At 47.7% G+C, this 25,611-nt stretch overlaps 2 protein-coding genes across 4 annotated transcripts in view; one reads left to right on the top strand and one right to left on the bottom strand.

The window, feature by feature from the left end:
• The window catches only part of GSE1 (Gse1 coiled-coil protein), a 98,161-nt gene extending 93,331 nt beyond the window's left edge, over positions 1 to 4,830 (top strand). For all 3 annotated transcript variants that reach the window (XM_040253965.1, XM_040253962.1, XM_040253963.1), the window contains 3 exons: positions 333 to 605; positions 3,029 to 3,132; positions 3,636 to 4,830. In XM_040253965.1, the coding sequence (XP_040109899.1) occupies positions 333 to 605; positions 3,029 to 3,132; positions 3,636 to 3,770 (512 nt within the window). In that variant the 3' untranslated portion in view covers positions 3,771 to 4,830. The remainder of the gene's footprint in view (positions 1 to 332; positions 606 to 3,028; positions 3,133 to 3,635) is intronic.
• Positions 4,721 to 25,611, bottom strand: part of GINS2 (GINS complex subunit 2) — a 38,037-nt gene continuing 17,146 nt past the window's right edge. The window contains exons 3-5 of the mRNA XM_040253980.1: positions 11,767 to 11,866; positions 9,016 to 9,142; positions 4,721 to 8,877 (exon numbers count right to left, since the gene is read on the bottom strand). Of these exons, the coding sequence (XP_040109914.1) occupies positions 8,752 to 8,877; positions 9,016 to 9,142; positions 11,767 to 11,866 (353 nt within the window). The 3' untranslated portion in view covers positions 4,721 to 8,751. The remainder of the gene's footprint in view (positions 8,878 to 9,015; positions 9,143 to 11,766; positions 11,867 to 25,611) is intronic.

Below are 25,611 nucleotides of genomic sequence, written 5' to 3'. Positions count from 1 at the left end.
ACAGGCCCAGCCTGTTCAGACTCTGGGCAGCACGGGGTGTGCTCGGGGACCGGAGTGCCTGTGTGTCCTGGGAGAGGTGCAGACGCTTTACAGACCAGGGTGGCGCGGCTCGTAGCCTAACAGCCGAGCGCGTCGGCACAGCGTGGTGACCTGGACCCAGCTCCACCGCCATTGCGGCAGCACGCTCCAGCCTTTCTGACGGAGCCGTCTCTGGTCTCCGGAGGGCACAGGCCTCACGCTGCTCCATCGTGCCTGCCGGGACCTGTTGACCGCGTCGCCTGCCCCCGGGACACGCCCCGGGGGGCCCTGTGACAGCAGTCTCTCCTCCTCAGGAAGCGCAGCCGTGCTGTCGGCGGAGCAGAACCACAAGGTTGACGCGTCCGTCCACTACAACCTCCCCGAGTTGCAATCCTCCAGCCGCCTGCCTCCGCCCCAGCACAACGGGCAGCAGGAGCCCCCCGCCAGCAGGAAGGCGCCCCTGGCGCAGGAGATGGACCCAGACTCGGAGGAGGAGGACGACGGAGAGGATGACGACGAGGACCCTCCCAGGCGCAAGTGGCAGGGGATCGAGGCCATTTTGGAAGCTTACCAGGAACACGTGGAAGGTACAGAGGGCCGGGGAGGCAGGCCAGGGTCCTGGGAAGAATGTGCCAGGAGGCTCAGCTGGCTCACGATGCGTGCCGGTTTCCATCTCCAGGCTGGGGACTGTTTGAGTCACAAGGCCCAGAGCTCCTGGGCCACAAGCAGACAGGAGCCTCAGAACCGCTCCTCCGGCTTCTGGGGTGCCTGGGCTAGCTTGCAACAGCCATTCGTCACGGACAGACGTCCTCCCTGGAGGAACCTAGGCGCCGAGCGCCTGCCCCACCCGGCGTGACCGTGGACCTGGGCCTGCTCGCCCACCGAGTCCTATTGCGCTTCTGAACGTTCTGTCCGTCCTCGCCCTGTGGCTACGCACAGAGGTCTGAGGAAAGGCAGTGTTTCACCCAGCCGAGCCCGGGTCTCCCTCTCTGGCGTGCCTCGCGGGCTGTGTCTCAGGACGTGCCCACAGGCTCCGGTCCTCCTGGTGCAGCACTCAGCCCAGGCCAGCCCTTGTCGGCCTCCAGAACGTCAGAACCCTGGCCGTCACCACTTCCAAATTCTACTCATTACTGTACTGTAGAGAGGTTTTTATCATGAATATCACAATTATTTCAGAGATTTTGAAATAAGCATCGTAAAACCAGCGAAGTATTCAATAAAATCAAAAAGGATGCCCTCGTAGCCATAACAAGAGTATCAACACCTGTGTTTTTTTCATTGAAGTATATATAGTTGATTTGTTAGTTCTAGGTATACAGCAAAATCAGGGTTTACTCATATATCCACTCTTTTACATTTTTTTCCTGTATAGGCCATTAGAATTTTGAGCAGAGTTCTCTGTGCTAATACCAATCTCCCAATTTATCCCCCACCCCCATAACCAGAAGACTGTTTTCTGCATCTCTGACTTTATTTCTGTGTTGTAAATAAGTTCATTTGTACCATTATTTTAGATTCCACATATATGTGGAATCATATATTTGTGATACATGTTTTCCTCCAACTTAACTTCACTCAGTATGACCATCTGTGGGTCTGTGTTGCTGTCAGCGACGTTTCATTTTTTCTGTGGCTGAGTAGTCGTCCACTGTCCATACATAACATGCCTCTTTATCCGTTCCTCTGTGATGGACATTTAGGTTGCTTCCATGTTTTGGCTGTTTAACAGTGCTACTATGAACATAAGATTGCATGTATCTATTCAAATTATTGTTTTCTCCAGATAGATAGCCCCCAGGATTGGGACTGCTGAATCATATGGTAGGTCCCTTTTTAGTTTTTAAAGGAACCGCCATAGTCCTCTTCAGAGTGGCTGCACCAATTTATATTCCCACCAACAAGAGTAGGAGGGTTCCTTTTCTCCATACCCTTTCCAGCATTTACTGTAGATTTTTCGACGATGGTCGTTCTGAATGGGGTGAGGTGGTGGTTTGATTTGCATCTCTGGTAATTAGTGATGTTGAGCATCTTTTCAGCCATCCGTATGTCGTCTTTGGAGAAATATCTATCTAGATGTTCACCCAGATGGTGAAGTGGTGGTCCAGTGGTTAAGAATCCACTTTCCAGTGAGGAAAGTGTGGGTTCAATCCCTAGTAAGGGAACCCAAGATTCATTAAGAAAAATAAGAGGGGGTGGGGAATCTGTATCCATTTTTTGATTAGGTTGGTTTTTTAAAATATTGAGCTACATGAGCTGTTTGTATATCTTGGATATTAAATTCCTTATTGGTTGCATCTTATATAAATACTTTCTCTTATGCTATGGGTTACCTTTTTCTTTTATGGTTTCCTTTGCCATGCAAAAGCCTTTAAGTTTAATTTGGTCCCACCATTTGTTTTTGTTTTCATTATTTTAGGAGGTGGATCAAAAAAGAGCTTGTTGCAATTTATGTCAAAGATTCTTCTGCCTATGTTTTTCTCTAAGGGTTTTTATAATAACCAACTTTACATTTAGGTCTTTAATCCATTTTGAATGTACCTTTGTGTATGGCGCTAGCGCTCTGTTTCATTCTTTTATATACAGTTGTCTAGTTTTTCTAGCACCATTTATTGAAGAGACTGTTAAAACAGATTTATTCCTGAAGATTTGAAGCTCAGTATCTTTCGGAAAGGCAGAGGTTTTATTTTACTTGTTAAAACGATAAATTTCTAGCAGCTTAAGTTTTTGTGTCTAAGCCTTTTGTCTTTCTTGAAAAATGCATCTTAAGGCTGTAAGTTGTTACTGTTTCCTAAGCTGCATCCCTTAAATTGCCTTTCAATGCTGCGTCCTCGGTCTTTATTCTGCTGGGTTGGGTTACTTTAGTAACATCTAGTCACCAGCACGATCTATAGGGCAGGGAGCCATGTGGTCCAAAGGAGAGAACTTTGACCAGCTGCTCTGGAGAGAGGAGGCCGCGCGCCGGGCCTGGGGCCCTGCGTACAGAAGACGTCACCCTGGCTTGTCTTTTCAGAGCAAGATCTGGAGCGGCAGGTGCTGCAGGCGCAGTGCAGGCGACTGGAGGCGCAGCATTACAGTCTCAGCCTCACGGCCGAGCAGCTCTCCCACAGCATGGCGGTGAGTCTCAGGGATCAGAGTGGCTCCGGGGGGTGCTCTGGGCCCCACAGTGGTTATTCTCATTCAGCCTTTCAAGTCTGGGTTCAGGAGCACCCATACAGACAAGTTTAGACGGGAAGTTGTGCTCTTGAGAGACAGGGGGTAAATTCAGGAATCACCTGAGGAGTGAGTGTCGTCTGTTCGCAGAACATGGGTCTGGAAGGGCGGGGGGCGGGTGTACTGCCCATGTCAGTCTCCCCATGTGACGTGCTCAGGAGAGAGGGGGCCGAGCTCTTGGGCCAGGACGGACCCCACACACACAGCCGTGACAGGGAGAACCCTGCCAGCTTCCTCCTGCCTGCGGGAGGGGCGCTGTTGTGTGTGTGGAGCTTAGACACCTTGGCCACTCCTGAAGCTGCGTGAGCAGCAGACGCTGCCGCTGGGAGACACCGGGGGCAGCTAGAGCGCATCCTACAGCCTTCCTTACCGTGTGAACTGCGGGTCTGACACGAGTCTCTCTCCAGGAGCTGAGGAGCCAGAAACAGAAGATCGTTTCAGAACGGGAGCGGCTCCAGGCGGAATTGGACCACTTACGGAAGTGCCTTGCGTTGCCTGCAATGCATTGGCCTAGAGGCTACTTCAAGGGTTTCCCGAGGTGACGGTTTCCCTTGCACTAGGCCGAACCTATAGTATAGAAATATTATCTATTTTATTACCTTGAATATTTAATATTTTTCACTGGGAGGTTTGACGCTTAAAAAAAAAAAAAGAGAATGTGCCATGCATGAAGCAAAGGATTCCAGGCTCCAGAAAAAAAGAACGAACTCGCCTTGACTTCAATGCAGTTGAATCACCTTTGTAACTCAGCAAGCAACCCGTGTAAGACGCCCATAGATTTTTCCTTTTTAAAGGCGGTTTTTCCCTTTCCCATGTCGTCATGCTTTAGTCTCAAGATGAAGGCTCCATTACCAACACTAAGCTGTGCCCATCTCCCGGCCCCTGGGTGCGTGAGGCGGAGTGGGCCGCCGGCGTGCGTGTCGTGCTGCCAGGCCCTGTGGCCTCAGGAACCCGGGCTGCTCTGGCCGTGGGGTGGCCGGTCTCGCTCCTCCCCAGGATGGAGACCCGTTCCAGCAGAAGGAAGGTGGGGTGCATTCTAAGTAAAGGGCTTATTTGTTTCAGTTATTTTTCCACAAAATTTTCCTGAAAGCAACAGGTCCTAGGAGCACACAAAGCAACAGTACTGAAGCCTCACCCAAAGGCTTTTCCCTGGAAAAGCTCTTACCTAGAGAAAGTGAGTCGACAAACTGAAGGTACCTTTTTATTCCTTCGTGGGGGAAAATGTCCAGAGCTCTACGTACATTTATCCACACCCACCCGATTGTTACTGCGGCGGGGGGGCGGGGGTGTTTTCATACAAATGTCAATTTTGAGAGAAAAGTCAAAGGTGCTTCAGCCTTGTACTGTGTATATATATTAAAAAACAAAGTTTTGTATGTTTTTATTACTTTAATTATTGTTATAAAAAGCCTGCCATTTTTAATATGTGGTTTGGGGGGATTTTTTGTTGTTTGTTTTCTTGTTTGGGGGTTTTGTTTTTGTTTTGTTTTTCTGGGCAAAAAAAAAAAAAAACCCTTGCTTTTAGTGTTTGTACTGCTGCTGGTCAGGACATTATTGAAGTGTTTTTAAAAATTAAAGAAGAAGAAAAGTAAAAAGAGCTTACCACTGGCGCCTACGCGAGCACTTCATTCTTGAGTTGCACCGGAGAGTGAGGTAGAAAGCCATGGTTCCTCCTTCCCTCTCCCCCGGGCCCTCCCCGGCTCCCCGAGCCAGCCAGGCGCTGCTGGTCTCCAGCGGGAACCAGGCACGTGCTGCGTGCGCACCTTCACACGCACACTCCGTGAGAAGAACCTTTCAGGTGGGAGCGGTTTCTGTGACAGGGTGCCAAGGTGTCTCACAGCAGTGTGAGCAGGAGCAAAGCAGAAACTCGGTAGGGGCTTGGTTCAGATGCAGAGCTTTGTAACAACAGCCTAAAGGCAGGGTGAGCGACATGCGACAGAACCTCTCCTCGTGGGCTGACTGTGCAGGAGCCGATGGAAACGGGGATAGTCGTATCAGCGCTTGCGCGGGGCCGGGGGAGCCCACCCTCCTTGCCCCCCCCCCGGTTGCTGCTGGTTCAGGCTGGGTTGCATCTAGATCAAAAAGGCAGCTCTTGCCCCAGTGGGCCTAAACCAGAGGCCAAAGCAGCCAGTGGTTGGTGTGCCTGGGGGAGGGGAGAGGACCCACACATCAGGCCACATGCGCCCCTCTGCCCTGGCCTGGGGACGGGCTGGCTGACCTTCAGGAAGGCCAGGCACTGTGACCAGTGGCCACGCCCTCAGCCCAGACCTTAGCTGTGCAGAACAGCTTGCTGGCAGATGGCATGGTGTCACTTTATCTGTTCCCACGCAGTTTGCTTTGTATGCCTGCCAAGAATCTTCCAGTTATTAGCAAACTCAGACAAAAAGTGCCGCCAGTATTATCAGCAGTCAAGCAAGTGCTTTCCTCTCTACAGAAACAACTTGAGAACTGAGAGCTGTTCTGGGGGCCTCTTCCCCGGCAGAGACACGGAAAGCACCATGTGCCACAGGTGGGGACAGGTGTTTAGAGGGAGCCCCACCGCCAACAGTCAGGGCAAAACATCACTGAATTTCTCTATTTAAAACCTGCTTGCTGTTTCTGAAGGCCTAAGGGTTACATCTTGGCACTTCCCCCAAGTCATCCTCCTCCATCATAGAAGACGTCTGGATGCCTTTGCTCCCGGGCGCTGGTCAAGGGCCTTGGCTAGAAGCAAAGGGAAGAATAGACCTGATGGACTCAGCCCCGACCCCTCACCGCCTGGCGGGGGGCACCCTTGGCTGCTATGTGTTGGTTGGGGAGGAGTTCGTGGCACACAGGTTAAAAAGGACAGCTAACCAGGGGTGGCAGCTCTGTCCCTGAGCTAGTATTAACAGCTTTCCCCTTCTGAGTGGCACCCCCCTCCCCCATCTAAATGTGAGGATCTCTGAATATTCTAGGGCTCAAGAAGTAATATGACAATCAGAATATAAATACAGACCAGTAAGGCAAGAGGAAGAAAGAAAAAGGTAACAGAGGGTCTTGTGAGAACAGAAGTGCACCTCTCTGGGAGACAGCATACCCAATCATGCCCCCCACTGAACAGTTTATAACCTGAAAACACTTCTTCCAAAAGAACATAGTAGCATCAGTCTTTTTTTCAGTTTAGGCTTAAAAGCAGACAAATATGGAATCCCTAAAGCTTTTTGTTCAGCTATTTCACACTGAGTTTTTTGAAAGACAAAGTTCAGAAATATAGCAAAATTGCTCTAGAACTGATTCTGGAACTTCTGTGTCAGTATTTTTGTGACCTGAAGGAGTTTTGCTAAATTTGAGGGGTACCTGCCAAAGCTGAGTCATGTGGCTCTACATTTAATCAGATCAGTAGAAACAAACTAGAGCTTCCCCCCACACTTGGCACAGCAGGACCTGATCATTTGAAAATGAGTCTTTGTTTCATAGAAACAGGCAAACTGGCATAAAGTATCATCATCTATTATCTCACATAAGTGACCAATAGTTTAGCCTCTATTCTAAAGGAAATGCAACAATTGGCAGCATGCAAAGTGCTAAAAAAGATTATACCCTCAGGGAAATTCAAAGACTATTAAAAGGAGCCCACACCTTCAGCAAGCTAGCAAATAATAGGTAATCTGAGTCTGTGTGGGGTGGCGTTCCATCGAGTAGCTCACGATGCTGCCCCATCTCTAAATCAGCCACATAGCCTGTTTCCCTCTGAGCCACGGTTTAGAAGTGTAGACAGTTCCAGGGACCCACCACCAGATGGGGATGGCTAGCACAGGAAGCTGCTCCTCTTACAGTGTAGATTAGCCACTTAGCAGCAGCCCCTACTCTTCTAGTAACCAAGCTATTGACGTCACTGCTTGCAGTAGCCTGTCCCCCAGCTTCCGATCCAGTGCTGAACTAGGCTCCTTAACTCTGCCTGAGCTGAGGAGGCCCATGCTACCAGCCCGTGGTGCTGCTCTGCTGTGCCTGTGCTAACTGCGAGGACAGCCAACCAGGACTCGGGGGGAGGAGGAACGGTGCCTCGGTCACTCTGGGGGCAGTTTAGATGCTGTGAAATTAAACCTGTTCTAAGTGTACTTGTTTGAATTAACTGTATTGTAATATTATTTGTTGAATGTAGTAATTAGGTATTTATGAATATATTGCTGTAATTTCTGACAACATCCAGAAAATAAAATCTTCCTAAATCATGTTAAGAGAAAAATCTTTTTTATGTTATAGTAAGGGGAAAAAATAAGAAGTCAACGATTCTACAGCTTTACAAGTAAAGTGTAAAGACAGAATCAACTGGACCTCAGCCCGGTTTTAGGAGAAGGGATGAAACTATGGAGACCACGTGTTCTGGGTCATAGTCCCTCTGTGTGTGGCCCTTCAGTGTTTAAACACGAGCTGCTGTTTAGAGGGACATCTGGGGACCCACCTGGGATGGACAAATAGCGCCCAGTTAACTTGAAGTAAGTTGAGTTTTAAACACTGAAGGGTAAAAACACCAGCAGGGCCCAGTTGGTCACATGATCACACACATAACCCCCTTCAGAAACCCTCGAGAACCAGCTGGTGATTGAACCTGATCATTACAGGACTGGACAGTCATCGCTCCCCACCACCTCCACCCCCCCGACTTGAGGGAAAGTACTTTCTATAAGGAATCGAGCGGTGCTTCAGCTGAAGGTGCTCCTAGGGAAAAGCAGGCCTCTGTGGCCTGAGCCACGGCTGCCTCAAGCAGGTGTCCCCTCAGTCCACCAAGAACCACAGCACAGGCCCCATTTTCCCCTGGCGTCGCACCTTCAGCTTCATTTACACACACGTGGAATTCATTTCCCCTACTTTCTTGCTGATAACCTTTTAGCCCTTTCCCAGAAGCAGCCAAGCAAACAAGAGACACGCAAGAGGGGGGGCTCGGAAGGGCACGCTGTCTGCTAAGCCTCTCAGTCTGCTCTGTCAGATCCTTTAGCCACTGAGCCTGCTCCCTTCATGTGGGAGTGATGCGGGAAAAACCCAGAGAGAATCGGGTGATTCCGCCTTTACTGTGTGTCAGGGCTTAATGATTCACCATCACTAGCTGAGTGCTCACGGGCTGCCCCACGCAGTGTGCACAGTCTCTGTGGAAGGCTCTGAATGTAGCCCAAGAGAAAGGCCGTGGCCACATCACCGTCCTGCCGCATCTTATCTTGAGGCAACACCTGACATCACTGAACGCTCACCTGCACGCGACCATCCCGTGCAGGAGGCCGGGGCTCTGCTGGGGAACGCGCTCATTCTGCCAGTGCTTTTTCTTCCCCCATAAAAGGCAGCTGGCTCCCAGACAGATAAGAGATTACAGAAGGTCTCAGCTGAGCGTGAGCCTGCTGCTTTCCAACCAGATTATAAGCCCACTCCTTTCTTCACTGCACTTTTTCCGTAGACTCAGAAGTGGTCTAGAATTCCAGAAACGTGAGGATCTCTGTCACGTCCCAAACGCTCACGCCGCCTGGGGAGCCTCCTGCTGGCAGACGCGGGCCTGGACAAAGCGGTCCCTGCCTAGAAGTCCTGAGACTGGGCGCTGTCCGAAGGCTGCAGGTTTGTGCGGAGTTTGTACATGTGGTTGAGCGCTTGTGTGAGGAAAGCCCCGCTGGTGTTGATCTCCATCAGGGTCAAGTTATCCAGCTAAAGGTGAGGGAAAACAGCTGGTTTAGTTTTTGATTTCAAGAAGTTAAATCTACTGGATAAAGAACCAGTGAGCAATGATTTTCTGAAAACCAACTAGGGCGTCGGCTCCTGAGCCTCCCTGCCCGTTGTGCGCACCTTGGCGTGTGCCTCCTGCTGCCTCACGAAGCTGTCAGCAGACACCCGGAACTTGGCTATACGAGTGTCCCACACGTCCTTGATCAGGGTCCGGATCTCATCTGCTTTCGGGATGTTGTCCGAAGCACTAAAGGAAGAAAGGGGGAGAGAAGTCGCACAGGGAAGCATGCAGTAGATTAAGCCAACATCCGGGGAAAAGTGGCTTCTTCCTAAACACTGCTTAGATTTAGACAGAAATGCACAAGCTGTTCGAGGCTCAAAGTCTGTTTCACTTTTCAGTTTTAAAATGTTAAGGATTTCTAGCAGTTAACCTTGGTGCCAGGATGCTCACCGAGTCAGCTGTGCTATATTAGCTGTCCCGGGCATCCTGCAGTACAAGGACTTCTTATTCACCGAAAAAATTGAGCTATTGGAGCAGCAGCTCTGAGCTGGCCCTCCTCTTTCTAGGAGTAACGGTGCTCTGTGCTCTGTTCTGTACAATTCCCAGCTAGAACGCATCTTTTGAAGGCCGGCTCAGAGGTCATGCCTCTAATGCTAATGCCCCAGGGCTCCAGCCCACCAGGGAAAGCAGACGAGGGCTGTGTGCCAGGCGCAGTCCTCTGCACTACACGGCACTTCTATCCTCTCAGAAGCCCGTGAAGGACAGAGACCATCCTGCTCTACAGAGACAACAAAGACACATTTGCAAAAATTACAAAACAAAAAGCAAATCAGCATAAGTCACACACCCATACATGGCAAATTTGGGGTAAAAGTCTGGCCTGGAGTCCACGCAGGGCACTGACAGCCTTCCTGTGACACATTTTTAAACTGGCCTTAACCTCTAAAGGAAGGGACAAACTAAAACAAAAGCAGAGGCCAACATCCTTCACCAGGCATCCTGGGATGAACTCCAGGGACTACAGGCTGGATGAGCCTCCACAGGCTACAATGAGCTCACGAGTGGAGACAAAGAGTCGGTGGTATAAAACTGATGTAGGAGATTTAAGACCCAAACATTTGGATCTTACGGTCTGAACAGCAGGTGATGGAACAAAGGCCCGCAGCTCCTTGTGAACTGCACTGCAGAACAAAGGCCCCTTTTCTGAATGACTGACTCTAAGGAAACGGGCTTTTGATAGGAACTGTGTACATGATACCCTGAACTTCAAAACCTAAAGATGCACAGACCTTCCCTCTGCTTCTGTATTCTCCTTTCTGAAGTCACTCCCCTCCAAGGCAGCCCTCTGGGTCCTCCGAATGACACCCCCTCCCACCCATGCCTGAACACCCTCCTGTGGACACGGTTTCTACTCCCCTGCCCTCAGCAGGCATGTGGGTCCCAGCAGCCCTGCTCCACAGCCCTGGGCTCTTCACCTTCTGTCCTGCTTACACCCTCTCCCCTAATACGTGTCCCTCCATCCTCTGAGCCACGGAGCCCTCCTTGGGCAGCACCAGGCGTGACGGCTGCATCAGGCTGTTCTAACAGATTGTCATACCACACGGGTAACAGGACCACATCTCTGCCCCACAGAACCAGAACTCAGGCCTACAGGGGCAATTCCACTGCCTAGTGGGTCACTTAGGTTGTACAAGGAGAGGGTTGTGAACTGCACAACCGCTGCCTCAGGTCAACTCAAAGACAAGTCCACGTGACGTAAGTCTCCACTTGAATCTGCAGTGCCGTGCACGGGGCCCCAGCCCTCGCTGTCCTACAGCAGGCTGCTTCCAACTTCCGCTCTGGACCTGCCCTTGAATTCACCAATTAAAAGGTGCTCAGCATTTGAAAGTCTTGGCATTGTGCAGACTACATTCTAAGCTGCTCCTAAGCAACGCTGTCTGTGCTTGCCTTCTTTCTCTGCTGATTCACTCATTTATTGACAAACACGTGAGCAACAAACATGTGAGCACCAGGCACTGCTGGGCACTAGACAGCCCCGGCCCGTGAGAACGGGGCGCGGGGGCAGAGGAGCGGCCCAGGCAGGCGGCGGTAAGAGAAGAGCAGCTGACGAGAGCTGCCCTGGAGATGGGGATGAGGACAGGCGTGCTGACCTGGGGGGAGGACCTGTGCTAAACCCAGGAGGAGGCGGGGACAGGGGACTCGCTGGGCAGAAGGACGGGGCAGTGGACATGCACACGTATGCTCTGAGGACCTGGACCTTCTACTTAGGCGCAGAAGTGAGAGAGGCCAGCGTGACCCAGGAGAGAGAGGAAGGCCTGCAGAGCTGTGAGACGAGGAAGAGGGGAGCCAGGCCAGGCGGCGTGAACGCCACAAGCGGCACTGCAAGCCTGGAGAGGCTCCAGAGGGCAGGGGAGGCCCACGCAGCCTTCTCTGCAGAAGTGCCCTCTGGCTGAGGGAGAAGCCAACAGGGAGCCTCCCCAGGGGCCTTCCCATCCGGCTCAGGGGCCCTTCCCTGTGCAGGAGATGAAAGCTCTCCAACACCCAGGCCCCAAGGAGAAAAGGGGTGCAGGCTGACTAACACGGTGATTGCCGTGCAGGAAAAGCCACTGTTAGGGAGGGAGGGATTGATATGGAGTCCAGTAACAAGCAGGTTAGGATGCAGAACAGAAAGAACAAGGGGTTCACCAGGAGAGGGAAGGACAGGAAAGGAAAAGGGGAAGCGGGAGAGCTGCAGCCCAGTCAGCGTGTGCGCCCAACGCCTCCAGGCTGAGGGATGGGGCGCAGCGGTCCAGGCCCGCCAGCTCCCCCAGGAAGGCGCGGGGAGCACCAACGTGGGCGGCACGGGCTGCGGGCTCCGCGGAGCTACTCACTGATTTAACAGCAGTTTGGTGAGCTCCATGTAGTAAGGGCTGGGCATAGGCGTAAAAGTTTCTTCCTTTCGTTCATGATCTCGAATCTTCTCCAACTTTTCTGAAATTTAGAAGTGAATACATTTTATTATGACCATAAGCAAAATATATATTTAAAACCTTCCAAATTTACCAAGTGGGTTTCCCAGGTGGCACAGTGGTAAAGAACACACCTGCCCAAGTACTTACGTTATCTAGTTGATCAACTAACAGAAAAAAAAACCACACACCACTTTTTGAAATATCATTTATTATCACTAACTAGATATTACAGGGTTGATTTCCTCAAACCTCTAAGCTTCTCTTAGAGAAGGTGGCTGATCTGGGTTATAGCTGTTGCTGGGCCTGCAGAGCACATGGCTGAGAACAGCCAGAGCCAGGTCTTTTCCTGGGGAGAGTGAAGTATTCTACCTTTGATGCAAGTGGACATGATAGTAACTAGTGACTGGCGAGGTTTCCTTCTTCACATCAAACCTTGTTTAGGACTTCCCTGCTGGCACACAGTGGATAAGAATACACCTGCCAATGCAGCGGACGTGGGTTTGATCCCTGGTCCCGGAAGATTCCACGTGCCCTAGAGCTAAGCTTAGAGCCTGTGCTCTGCAGCAAGAGAAGCCACCACAGTAAGAAGCCCGTGCACCGCAACAAAGAGGAGTGCCTGCTGGCTGCAACTAGAGAGGAAGCCTGCACGGCAATGGAGATTCCGCACAGCCAGATATTAAAACACAAACAATGCTCAGAAGAGAGCGAGACAACCTACGACAAGAGGGGCTCGAAAGCCCCAGGTCTGGAACCAAAGTGCTAAGTCCGATCCTATCCAGCAGGAACATCGCACACCGGCCTCCCCAATCCTTCCCCCTGGCTGAGAAACCCCAGTCCTGAACCAGGCTGCCGCTGTGGCGAAGGCGCGCACATGCCACTCTGCCGTGGGGTCTCCTCTGAAATGACTGCCCACCCATCTCCAGGGCCCCCGGTGCCCACCCCCTGCCATCCTTGCCCACCCTCTCCAGCCTTCTCCCCGCACATTCCCGCACCCCGAGGGGCGTGCTGGAACCTCTCTCACTGCATAGAACGCGGCGTGGCAGCTGTCCTCACTGCTGAGTGAGCCCTCCTCACTCTCCAGTCCGTCAACCTCCATGCAGCACCTTCTGTCTTAAAAAGAAAACTCTCCTCTGACTCCCCAAAGTCAACGCCCCTCTCCCAGTCTAGCCCAGGCTGGCCCCAGTCTCGGGAAACAGCACCCCCAGCTCCGCCAGCAGCTCCAGTGGGCACCCTCACTTCTCTCTGATCCCACGGCCTGTCCCACAGCAAACCCTGCCCATCCTGTCTTCAAAACACACCTGGACCCCAACCATATCTGCCCACCTCCATCAACCCAGTGGTCAGGCCACCCTGAGCTCCTGTTGGTGACCCCCGCACTCTCCACACTCTCTCCACACTCGTCTTCCCCACACCACAGACCGACTCTCCCTTTTTACATCTACCTCAGAGGATAAAACACCTCTGTCTGATGTCTGCAGCAGAGACCGACAACAACCAGTGTGGCCCGGGGTGGAATAGCAGCAGCTCGTGTGCATCTCTGCTGGGTCACAAGAGTGGCTCAACCACGCTGCGGGGCTGCTGAGCGGCTCCTCCGAGAGTGAGCAGTCTGCCCTGTGAGCTGGCAGTTCCAGGGCTCTAGGCATTTATTTACCCAAGAGAAATAAAAACAAATAACCACAAAAAGACTCAGACACGACTGTTCACAAAGCAGCCTTGGTCACAATAGCCTAAAACGGGGAACAACCCAAACATCCACCAACAGAAGAATGTGGACAGGCTGTGGAATACTCACACAGTGAGTGAAACATTCTTCAGGATAAAAGAGTAAGACAACAACACATGCAGCAGCGGGGCAATGAGTCTCAAGAACGTCACGCTGAGTTAAAGAAGTCAGAGCAAGGACTCCCCTGGTGGTCCGGTGACAAAGATGCCACACTCCCAGTGCCGGGGGCCTAGGTTAGATCCCACATGCCAGAGCTAAAGAGTTCACACACCAAGGCTGAGACCCAGTGCAGCCAAATAAATACTTAAGAGAAGCAAGAGCAAAAACTGACATGCTAGATGATTCCATTTGTACGCCATCCAAGAACAGGCTGAACGAATCCATGGTGGCAGAAGCAGCAGCGGGCCCCTCGTGGACTGATGAGTGATGCCCACTCCTGTCCCCACGGGATGGCCCAGGCCCGTGAGAAGGCCCAGAGTAACTCTCCCCACACCTTCCCGCTGACTCGGGGCTCCCACCAGACAGGTTCCTGCCCCACATCACCTGGGGTTGGAATAGGCTGGAAAGGGAAGAAGTGCCAATAGAACCAGGACCTTGGTGTGTGGGGAGCCGTTGGGGGCGGGGGAGGGGGGTCCCTTGCTTAAATAAAACAACAACAACAAGCCCTAAAAGCCTAACGAACTTGAGTTGCCTGTCATGCTTCTGGACCACCAGCTTCACACCCCCTTTTGGATATGGACTAAAGACAAAATGCTCACGCAGTCTTTCTTAATCTATATTTGAGTCACACCTGGCTCCAAGTGTCCAAGCTTCTAGGAGGCAGGGGCCCCTGGGTGATTCCCAAAGGGAAAGGGACAGTCAAACTCATTCAGAGGCTTTTCAGATTCTATACTCCCCCAAACTCAACCCTAAATAAATTTGAGATTCTTCTATGTAATGAGCCATTCGTATCTCCAAGGTGAGGAAAAGCCTGCAAAAGTGTGGGATAAAGACAGACAGCCTCTTTGACTCAGTATTTTCCTTTTTTATTTTTTCCAACACCTTTATACTGAGGTATAATCAACATATCATGCAATTCACCCATTCAATGGTTTTTTACATAGTCACAGAGCTGTGCACCCATCACTTCGATAGACTTTACAATATCTTCACCACCCCAAAAGGAACCCCATAATCTTTCCATCACCCACTCAAACCTCCATCCCTGGGCAGCCACTAATTTCCCTTGTCTTTATAGATCTGCCTGCTCAGGACAATTCATCATATAAATAGAATAAAACAATATTTGGTCTTTGTGCAGCTGATAGTGGAGACAAGATGGCAGAGTAGAGAGACATGAGCTCACCTCTTCTTATGAAGACACCAAAATCACAGCTAAGTGCTGAACCACCATCGACCAAAAAATGCTGGGACCGACCAAAAAATGCTGGGACCGACCAAAACAGATACCCTGCATCCAAAGACGAAGTAGGAACCACACTGCAGGTGGCTGCAACTGACATGAAATCTACTACCACATCTGTCAGGTGGGCAACCCACAAACTGGGAAGTAATTACATCCCAGAGGTACTTCCACAGGAGTGAAAGTCCTGAGCCCCACGTCATACTCCCCTTCCTGGGGGTTTAGCAACTAGAGGAGGAGCCCACAGAGCATCTGGTTTTGAAGGCAAGCAGGAACTGATAGCAGGAATTCCACAGGACGGGGGGAAACAGAAACTCCACTCTTGGAGGGTGCACACCAGGAACGAGGGGAAAAAGCAGTGACCTCATAGAAACTTGGACCAGACTACCTGCTGGTACTGGAGGCTGGGGCCCTCATTATACTCAAAAGTTGTTGCATCGCAAAGGAAACCATAAAGAAAAAGAAAAGCCATGGACGGGAGAAAATATTTGCAAATGAAGTGACCTACAAGGGCTTTATCTCCAAAATTTACAAACAAATCATACAACTCAGCAACAACAAAACAATCCAATCAAAATGGACAGAGTGCTTCCCCAGTAGCTCGGTGGTAAAAAAAAAGAAAAAAAATCCACCTGCCAACGCAGCAGACAGGACCGATACCTTGTCTGGGAAGAACACACACACCCTGAAGCTCAGACGTGCACAGCAACTACTGAGCCTGTGCTCCAGACCCTGGGAACTGCGATGGCTGACCCCATGTGCTGCAACCATGAAACCGCACACTCCCGAGCCCGGGCTCCACAATAAGGAGCCCATCGCCACCGCCGGACAGCAGCCCCGGCTGCCTGCAAGTAGAGGAAAGCCCGAGCAGCAGAAAAGACCCAGCACTGCCAACATAAGTAAGCTATTTTTTAAAAAACGGGCAGAAGATCTAAACAGGTATTTCTCCAAACACGACATAGAGGGCAAAAAGAACATGAAAAGATGCTTAATTATTGTTGCTGTTGTTCAGTCGCTCAGTCATGTCCAACTCTTTGCAAACCCATGGACCGCAGAAATGCAAGTCAAACCTACAATGAGATATCACCTCACACCAGTCAGAATCAGTTCAGTTCAGTCGCTCAGTCATGTCTGACTCTTGCGACCCCATGAATCTCAGCACACCAGGCCTCCCTGTCCATCACCAACTCCCGGAGTTCACTCAGACTCACGTCCATCGAGTCGGCGATGCCATCCAGCCATCTCATCCTCTGTCGTCCCCTTCTCCTCCTGCCCCCAATCCCTCCCAGCATCAGAGTCTTTTCCAGTGAGTCAACTCTTCGCATGGGGTGGCCAAAGTACTGGAGTTTCAGCTTTAGCATCATTCCTTCCAAAGAAATCCCAGGGCCGATCTCCTTCAGAATGGACTGGTTAGATCTCCTTGCAGTCCAAGGGATTCTCAAGAGTCTTCTCCAACACCACAGCTCAAAAGCACCAATTCTTCGGCGCTCAGCCAGTCAGAACAGCCATCATCAAAAAGCCTACAAACAATAAATGCTGGAGAGGATGTGAAGAACCCTCCTACACTGCTGGTGGGAATATAAATTAATGTAGCCACTGTGAACGGGAACAGCACGCAGATTAGTTAAAACATTAAAGCCAGAACTAGCGTATGATCCAGGAATCCAAATCCCGGTCATGTATCTGGAGAAAACCATGGTTCCAAGGGTTACATGCAGGTCAACATTCACTGCAGCACTGCTTCCAGCACCCAGGACATGGACGCAAGCCAAGTGTGCACCGACAGACGAGTGGGTAAAGAAGACAAGGTGCATACGCACAGCAGAGGATTCCTCAGCCCTTAGAAAGAACAACGGCATCTGCAGCGACGCGGACGGACCTGGGGATTATCATGCTATGTGAACTAACCACACAGAGAAAGACAAATACCATATGATATGGCTTATATGTGAAGTCTAAAACAAAACAATACCAATGAATTTATTTACAAAATTGAAACAGACTCACAAAAAACAATGATAAGCAAAAAGGAACAGAGGACGGGAGGGATAGATTGGGAGTGGGAAAATCACACACACACACACACAACTATATATAAAATAAATAACCAACAAGGACCAACTGTATAACACAGGGAACTCTGCTCACTATTCTGCAATACCTGAAATGGGAAAGGAATGTGAAAAAGGTAGATCACGTATATACACAACTGACAGCCAACTTTTTCACTCTCCTCTTTCGCTTTCCTCAAGAGGCTTTTTAGCTCCTCTTCACTTTCTGCCATAAGGGTGGTGTCATCTGCATATCTGAGGTGATTGATATTTCTTCCTGGCAATCTTGATTCCAGCTTGTGCTTCTTCCAGCCCAGCGTTTCTCATGATGTACTCTGCATAGAAGTTAAATAAGCAGGGTGACAATATACAGCCTTGACGTACTCCTTTTCCTATTTGGAACCAGTCTGTTGTTCCATGTCCAGTTCTAACTGTTGCTTCCTGACCTGCATACAGGTTTCTCAAGAGGCAGGTCAGGTGGTCTGGTAGTCCCATTTCTTGAGGAATTTTCCACAGTTTGTTGTGATCCACACAGTCAAAGGCTTTGGCATAGTCAATAAAGCAGAAATAGATGTTTTTCTGGAACTCTCTTGCTTTTTCCATGATTCAGCAGATGTTGGCAATTCATTCAGAAAACGAAGATCATGGCATCTGGTCCCATCACTTCATGGGAAATAGATGGGGAAACAGTGGAAACAGTGTCAGACTTTATTTTGGGGGGGGCTCCAAAATCACTGCAGATGGTGATTGCAGCCATGAAATTAAAAGACACTCCTTGGAAGGAAAGTTATGACCAACCTAGATAGCATATTAAAAAGCAGAGATATTACTTTGCCAAAAAAGGTCTGTCTAGTCAAGGCTATGGTTTTTCCAGTGATCATGTATGGATGTGAGTGTTGGACTGTGAAGAAAGCTGAGCACTGAAGAATTGATGCTTTTGAACTGTGGTGTTGGAGAAGACTCTTGAGAGTCCCTTGGACTGCAAGGAGATCTAACCAGTCCACCTTGGAGGAGATCAGTCCTGGGTATTCTTTGGAAGGACTAATGCTGAAACTCCAGTACTTTGGCCACCTCATGCGAAGAGTTGACTCATTGGAAAAGACCCTGATGCTGGGAGGGACTAGGGGCAGGAGGAGAAGGGGACGACAGAGGATGAGATGGCTGGATGGTATCACCGACTCAATGGACATGAGTTTGAGTGAACTCGGGGAGTTGGTAATCGACAGGGAGGCCTGGCGTGCCGCGATTCATGGGGTTGCAAAGAGTCAGACACGACTGACCAACTGAACTGAACTGAAACTAACACAACTTTATTAAGCAACTAAACTGAAATATAAAGAAAAATTAAAATAAACAAATGGGACCTAGTTAAACTGAAAAGCTTTTACACAGCAAAGGAAACGATTAAAAAAATGAAAGACCCACGGAATGGGAGAAAATACTTGTAAATGATTAGACCAATGAGGGATCAATCCCCAAATTTACAAACAGCTCAGGCAATTCAATGCAAAAATAAACAATCCAATCAATTAATGGGGAGAAGATTCAACAGAAGTTTTCCAAAAAACACATACAGTTGTGCAAGAAACACATGGGAAGATGCTCAATATCACTAATTATTAGCTGAATGCAAATCAAGACTACTGTGAGATATTACTTCCCATCAGTCAGCAAGGCCATCATCAAGTGTTCAAACAATAAATGCTGGAGAGGGGGTGGAGAAAAGGGGACCCTGCTACACTATTGGTGGTAATGTAAGAGGAGAGTGAAAAGTTGGCCTAAAGCTCAACATTCAGAAAACGAAGATCATGACATCTGGTCCCGTCACTTCATGGCAAATAGATGGGAAAACAGTGAAAAACTATTTTTTTGGGCTCCAAAATCACTGCAGATGGTGACTGCAGCCATGAAATTAAAAGACACTTGCTCCTTAGAAGAAAAGTTATGACCAACCTAGACAGCATATTACAAAGCAGAGACATTATTTTGCCAACAAAGGTCTGTCTAGTCAAAGCTATGGTTTTTCCAGTAGTCATGTATGGATGTGAGAGTAGGACACATCTTTCCTTATAGAAAGCTGAGCGTCGAAGAATTGATGGTTTTGAACTGTGGTGTTGGAGAAGACTCTTGAGAGTCCCTTGGACTGCAAGGAGATCCAACCAGTCCATTCTGAAGGAGATCAGTCCTGAATATTTACTGGAAGGACTGATGCTGAAGCTGAAACTCCAATGCTTTGGCCACCTGATGTGAAGAACTGATTCATCTGAAAAGACCCTGATGCTGGGAAAGACTGAAGGTGGGAGGAGAAGGGGACAACAGAGGATGAGATGGTTGGATGGCATCACGGACTCAATGGATATGAGTTTCAGTAACCTCCGGGAGTTAGTGATGGACAGGGAGGCCTGGCGTGCTGCAGTCCAAGGGGTCGCAAAGAGTCGGACACAACTGAGCAACTGAACTGAACTGGCCAAAGTATTAGAGCTTCAACTTCAGCATCAGTCCCTCCAATGAATATTCAGGACTGATTTCCTTTAGGATGGACTGGTTGGACCTCCTTGCAGTCCAAGGGACTCTCAAGAGTCTTCTCCAGCACCACAGTTCAGAAGTATCAGTTCTTTGGCACTCAATCTTCTTTATAATCCAACTCTCTCATCCATACCTAATGGAAAAACCATAGCTTTGACTAGACAGACCCACTACACTACAATATGAAATAAAACTTAAAAACAAAAATAAACATACAGTACCTAATTAAACTCAAAAGCTTTTACACAGCAACGGGAACCAAAAACAAAACAAGACAACCTATAGAATAAATGTCTGCAAACAACGAGACCAAAAAGGGATCCAGCACCAAAACTGACAAAGAGTTCATGGAGCTCAATATCAACAAAACCCAGGGCTTCCCTGGTGGCTCAGTGGTAAAGAATCTGCCTGCCAACGCAGGAAACACAGGTATGACCTCTGATCCCCACATCCGCAGCCGTGCACCACAGCGATAAGCTGTGCTCTAGACGCAGCAGCTGGGCCCACAACCACAACTACTGAAGCCCGAGCACCTAGAGCCACGCTCTGCAGCAAACAAAGCCAGGGAAACGAGACGCCAGAGCACTGCAGCTAGGGAGGAGATGCAGGCTATTTTACTTAGGATGGATGAACAGTAAGTTCCTACTGTTTAACACGGAGAACTATATCCATCCTCCTGGGAGGAACATAATGGAAAAGAATATTGAAAAAAAAAAAAGAATGTATGTATACAACTGTCACTACCTGTACAGCAGAGATGGGCACACCACTGTACATCATCTATACCTCCATTTTTAAAAAAGAGAACGAGATAACTTCCATATGCAGCAACAGGCATAGACCTTGAGATTATCATACTAAGTGAAGTAAGCCAGACAGAGAAAGAAAACAAATATCATATGATATCACGTGTGGATTCTAAAAAAAAAAAAAAAAGATACAACTAAATGTATTTACAAAACAGAAACAGACTCAGTAAACAAATTTATGCTTAGCAAAAGAAAAACATGGAGAGGAAAGATAATTTGGGAGACTGACATATACACACTACTATATTTACAATAAATAACCAACAAGGACCTACAGTGTAACACAGGTAACTCTGTTCACTATTCTGTAAACCAAAATGGGAAAAGAATTTGAGAAAGGTACATAGAATACGTATTACTGAGTCATTATGCTGTGCATGTGAAACTAAAAATCACTGTTATTCAACTATACTTCAATATAAGATAAAATTAAAAAAAAAAAAAAACAAATAGGACCAAATGAAAGTCAAAGGCTTTTGCACAGCAGAGGAAATCATAAAGAAAATGAAAAGACAACCAACAGACCAGGAGGAAATATATGCAAATGATAAGACAGATAAGGGATTAGTATCCAAAACTGACAAAGAGCTCAGGTGGCTCAATACCAAAAAACAAACCCCATCAAAAAATGGATAAGAGTCCTACACCGCTGTGTCTCCAAAGCAGATACACAGATGGCAACAGGCTCTTGAGAACATGCTCAACATTTTCAATTGTTAGAGAAATACAAATCAAACTACAATAAAATACCACTTCACACTGGTCAGAATGGCCATCACCAAAAAGTCTACAAAAAATAAATGTGGAGAGGGTGTAGAGAAAAGGGAACACTCCCACATTATTATTATCAAGGAACAGTGGTGCTGGAGATGACTTGAGAGTCCCATGGACTGCAAGATCAAACCAGTCAAGCCTAAATGAAATCAACCCTAAATATTCATTGGAAGGGCTGATGCTGAAGTTCCAATACTTTGGCCAATCAATGTGAAAAGCCAACTCATTGGAAAAGACCCTGAGGCTAGGAGAGACTGAGGGCAGGAGAAGAAGGGGTGGCAGAGGATGAGATGGTTAGATAGCATCACCGACTCAATGGACAAGAATTTGAGCAAATTCTGGGAGATAGTGGAAGACAGAGGAGCCTGGTGTGCTGCAGTCCATGGGGTGGCAAAGAGTCAGACATGACTTAGCAACTCAACAACAGTCACTCTGGGGAACAGTTTGAAGATTCTTTAAAAAACTAAAAATAGAGCCACCATATGATCCAGCATTCGTATTCCTATGGGTACAAAGAAAACCATGGTTCCAATGGATACGTGCACCCTAATGTTCCCTGCAGCACTGCTTACCATACCCAAGACATGGAAGCAACCAAGTGTTCATGGAAAGACGTGTGGATAAAGAAGATGTGGTACATACGTATAATGGAGTATTACTCAGCCATTAAAACAAATAAAATAATACCATCTGCAGCTACACGGATGAACTTGGATTAACATGTAGATTATCACACTAAGTAAACTAAACCAGACAAACACAAATATCATATGAAATGGCTTATATGTCAATTCTAACACAAAATGATACAAATGAATAGATTTACAAAATAGAAACAGATTCACAGATTTAGAAACCAATCTTATCCTTAGCATAAAGGAAAAGTGGAGGGGAGAGATATACTGGAGGTTGGGATTGACATACACACACTGCTGCTGCTGCTAAGTCGCTTCAGTCGTGTCCAACTCTGTGCGACCCCACAGACAGCAGCCCACCAGGCTCCCCCGTCCCCATACTTAAAATCAATAACCCACAAGGACCAACTGTATAACACAAGGGACTGACAGGCAGGGTGCTGAGAGCAATGAGAAGCGGCCCCTTCAGCTAACCGTCCAATAGCTGCCTAATCTCACTGAACAATATACAAGCGCCCCCCACAATACACCCCCTACCAGTACTAAAATGGTCAAGGGGCTGGGAAATAACTCCCCCCCAGCCAACTGGCGGGACTTTCCCTACTGCAGCACATGCACACACTCACCACTAACCTGTGGTGGCCACTGGACTCATTAGTTTCTCATAAACATTCCATGAATACATATGTCTAATTATATGAGAAGGATATGTGCAGTAGGGCCTCTGTTATATAACCTGCTGCTGTCAATCAAGGTTGCCAATCAGTGACCCTCAATTATGCAAATGACCCTGCCTTAAAAACTTGTACCCCAGCCCTCTAGGGCCATTTGCCTCCCTTGGAGTGCCCCACCTCTCTCGAGGTGTTCTTTCTGTTCTTCTCTCAGTTGCTCACTTGTGTCCGACTCCTGGTTACCTTTTCTTTATTGTTAATTAACTTTCTTGTAATGGTAGAATCTTAGATTCTTTTTTGGGTCCTTACTGAGAACCAAGGTCCACAGGAGGAAGGGTCTCCAGACTCTATTTCCACTAACAGAACTCTCTGCTCACTATTCTGTAATAACCAAAATGGGAAAAGAATTTGAAGAGAGTGGATACATGTATATATACAACTGAATCACTATACTATATACCTGAAACTAACACAATTTTCAGTTCAGTTCAGTCGCTCAGTCGTGTTCGACTCTTTGCAACCCCATGGACCGTGCAGCATGCCAGGCCTCCCTGTCTATCACCAACTCCCGGAGTTTACTGAAACTCATGTCCATTCAGTCAGTGGTGCATCCAACCATCTCATCCTCTGTCATCCGCTTCTCCTCCCACCTTCAATCTTTCCCAGCATCAGGGTCTTTTCAAACGAGTCAGTTCTTCACATCAGGTGGCCAAAGCATTGGAGTTTCAGCTTCAACATCGGTCCTTACAATGAACACTCAGGACTGATTTCCTTTAGGATGGACAGGTTGATCTCCTTGCAGTCCAAAGGACTCTCAAGAGTCTTCTCCAACACAACAGTTCAAAAGCATCAATTCTTCGGCGCTCAGCTTTCTTCACAGTCCAACTCTCACATCCATACATGACCACTAAAAAAACCATAGCCTTGACTAGACGGACCTTTGTCAGCAAAGTAATGTCTCTGCTTTTTCATATGCTGTCTAGGTTGGTCATAACTTTCCTTCCAAGGAGGAAGCGTTGTTTTAATTTCATGGCTGCAGTCACCATCTGCAGTGATTTTGGAGCCAAAAAAATAAAGTCTGTCACTGTTTCCACTGTTTCCCCATCTATTTGCTGTGAAGTGATAGGACCGGATACCATGATCTTAGTTTTCTGAATGTTGAGCTTTAAGCCAACTTTTTCACTCTCCTCTTTCACTTTCATCAAGAGGCTTTTGAGTTCCTCTTCACTTTCTGCCATAAGGGTGGTGTCATCTGCATATCTGAGGTGATTGATATTTCTCCCGGCAATCTTGATTCCAGCTTGTGCTTCATCCAGCCCAGCATTTCTCATGATGTACTCTGCATATAAGTTAAATAAGCAGGGTGACAATATATAGCCTTGACATACTCCTTTTCCTATTTGGAACCAGTCTGTTGTTCCATGTCCAGTTCTAACTGTTGCTTCCTGACCTGCATACAGGTTTCTCAAGAGGCAGGTCAGGTGGTCTGGTATTCTCATCTCTTGAGGAATTTTCCACAGTTTGTTGTGATCCACACAGTCAAAGGCTTTGGCATAGTCAATAAAGCAGAAATAGATGTTTTTCTGGAACTCTCTTGCTTTTTCCATGATCCAGCGGATGTTGGCAATTTGATCTCTGGTTCCTCTGCCTTTTCTAAATCCAGCTTGAACATCTGGAAGTTGTTCACATAGTCTTAAAGTCTGGCTTGGAGAATTTTGAGCATTACTGTACTAATGTGTGAGATGAGTGCAATTGTGCAGTAGTTTGAGCATTCTTTGGCATTGCCTTTCTTTGGGATTGGAACGAAAACTGACCTTTTCCAGTCCTGTGGCCACTGCTGAGTTTTCCAAATTTGCTGGCATATCGAGTGCAGCACTTTCACAGCATCATCTTTTAGGATTTGAAACAGCTCAACTGAAATTCCATCATCTCTACTAGCTTTGTTCGTAGTGATGCTTCCTAGAAAGGCCCACTTGACTTCACATTCCAGGATGCCTGGCTCTAGGTGAGTGATCACACCATTGTGAGATTATCTGGGTCATGAAGATCTTTTTTGTACAGTTCTTCAGTGTATTTTTGCCACCTCTTAATATCTTCTGCTTCTGTTAGGTCCATACCATTTCTGTCCTTTATTGAGCCCATCTTTGCATGAAATGTTCCCTTAGTATCTCTAATTTTCTTGAGGAGATCTCTAGTCTTTCCCATTCTATTGTTTTCCTCCATTTCTTTGCACTAATCACTGTGGAAGGCTTTCTTATCTCTCCTTGTTATTCTTTGGAACTCTGCATTCAAATGGGTAATATCTTTCCTTTTTTCCTTTGTTTTTCACTTCTCTTCTTTTCATAGCTATTTGTAAGGCCTCCTCAGACAGCCATTTTGCTTTCTGCATTTCTTTATTAATCAACTAAACTACAATATAAAACAAAAATAAAAATAAGCAAAGGGGACATAATTAAACTCAAAAGCTTTTGCACAGCAAAGGAAACTATAAAAAAAATGAAAAGACAACCCTCAGAACAGTACAAAATATTTTCAAACAATTAGAGCTACAAGGGATCCATCTCCAAAATTTATAAAGTCATGCAACTTGATATAAACCCAATCCAATCACATAATGGGAAGAAGACTCCAAAAGACTTTTCTCCAAAGAACACATATAGCTGTGCAAGAAGCACATGAGAAGAGCTCACCATCATTATTTATTAGAAGAATGCAGATCAAAACTACAATGAGATATCACCTCCCATCTGTCAGAAAGGCCAACATCAACAAGTGTACAAACAATAAATGCTGGAGAGGGTGTGGGGGAGAGAGAACCCTCCTAAACTGTTAGTGGCAATGTAAGTTGCTGCAGCCACTATGGAAACCAGTATAGAGGTGCTCAGAAATTAAAATTAGAGCTACCATATGATCCAGCAACCACCCCCCCAGCATCTAATGGGGCAAATATATACTTCAAAAAGATACATGCACCCCTATGTTCATAGCAGTGCTGCTTACAATAGCTGAGACACGAAGATATCTAAATGTCCCTCAACAGATAAATTCATAAAGAAGATGTGCTACAGCTATACACTGGAATGTTAATCAGTCATTAAAAAGAATGAAATAATGCCACTTGCAATAACATCAGTAGACCTGGAGATTATCATAGCAGGTGAAGTAAACCACAC

Source organism: Oryx dammah, unplaced genomic scaffold (assembly GCF_014754425.2).
Source record: "Oryx dammah isolate SB20612 unplaced genomic scaffold, SCBI_Odam_1.1 HiC_scaffold_13, whole genome shotgun sequence".
NCBI classification, from domain to species: domain Eukaryota; kingdom Metazoa; phylum Chordata; class Mammalia; order Artiodactyla; family Bovidae; genus Oryx; species Oryx dammah.
Note: the sequence above shows the minus strand (reverse complement) of the source record. Positions and strands in the feature narration are given on the sequence as shown.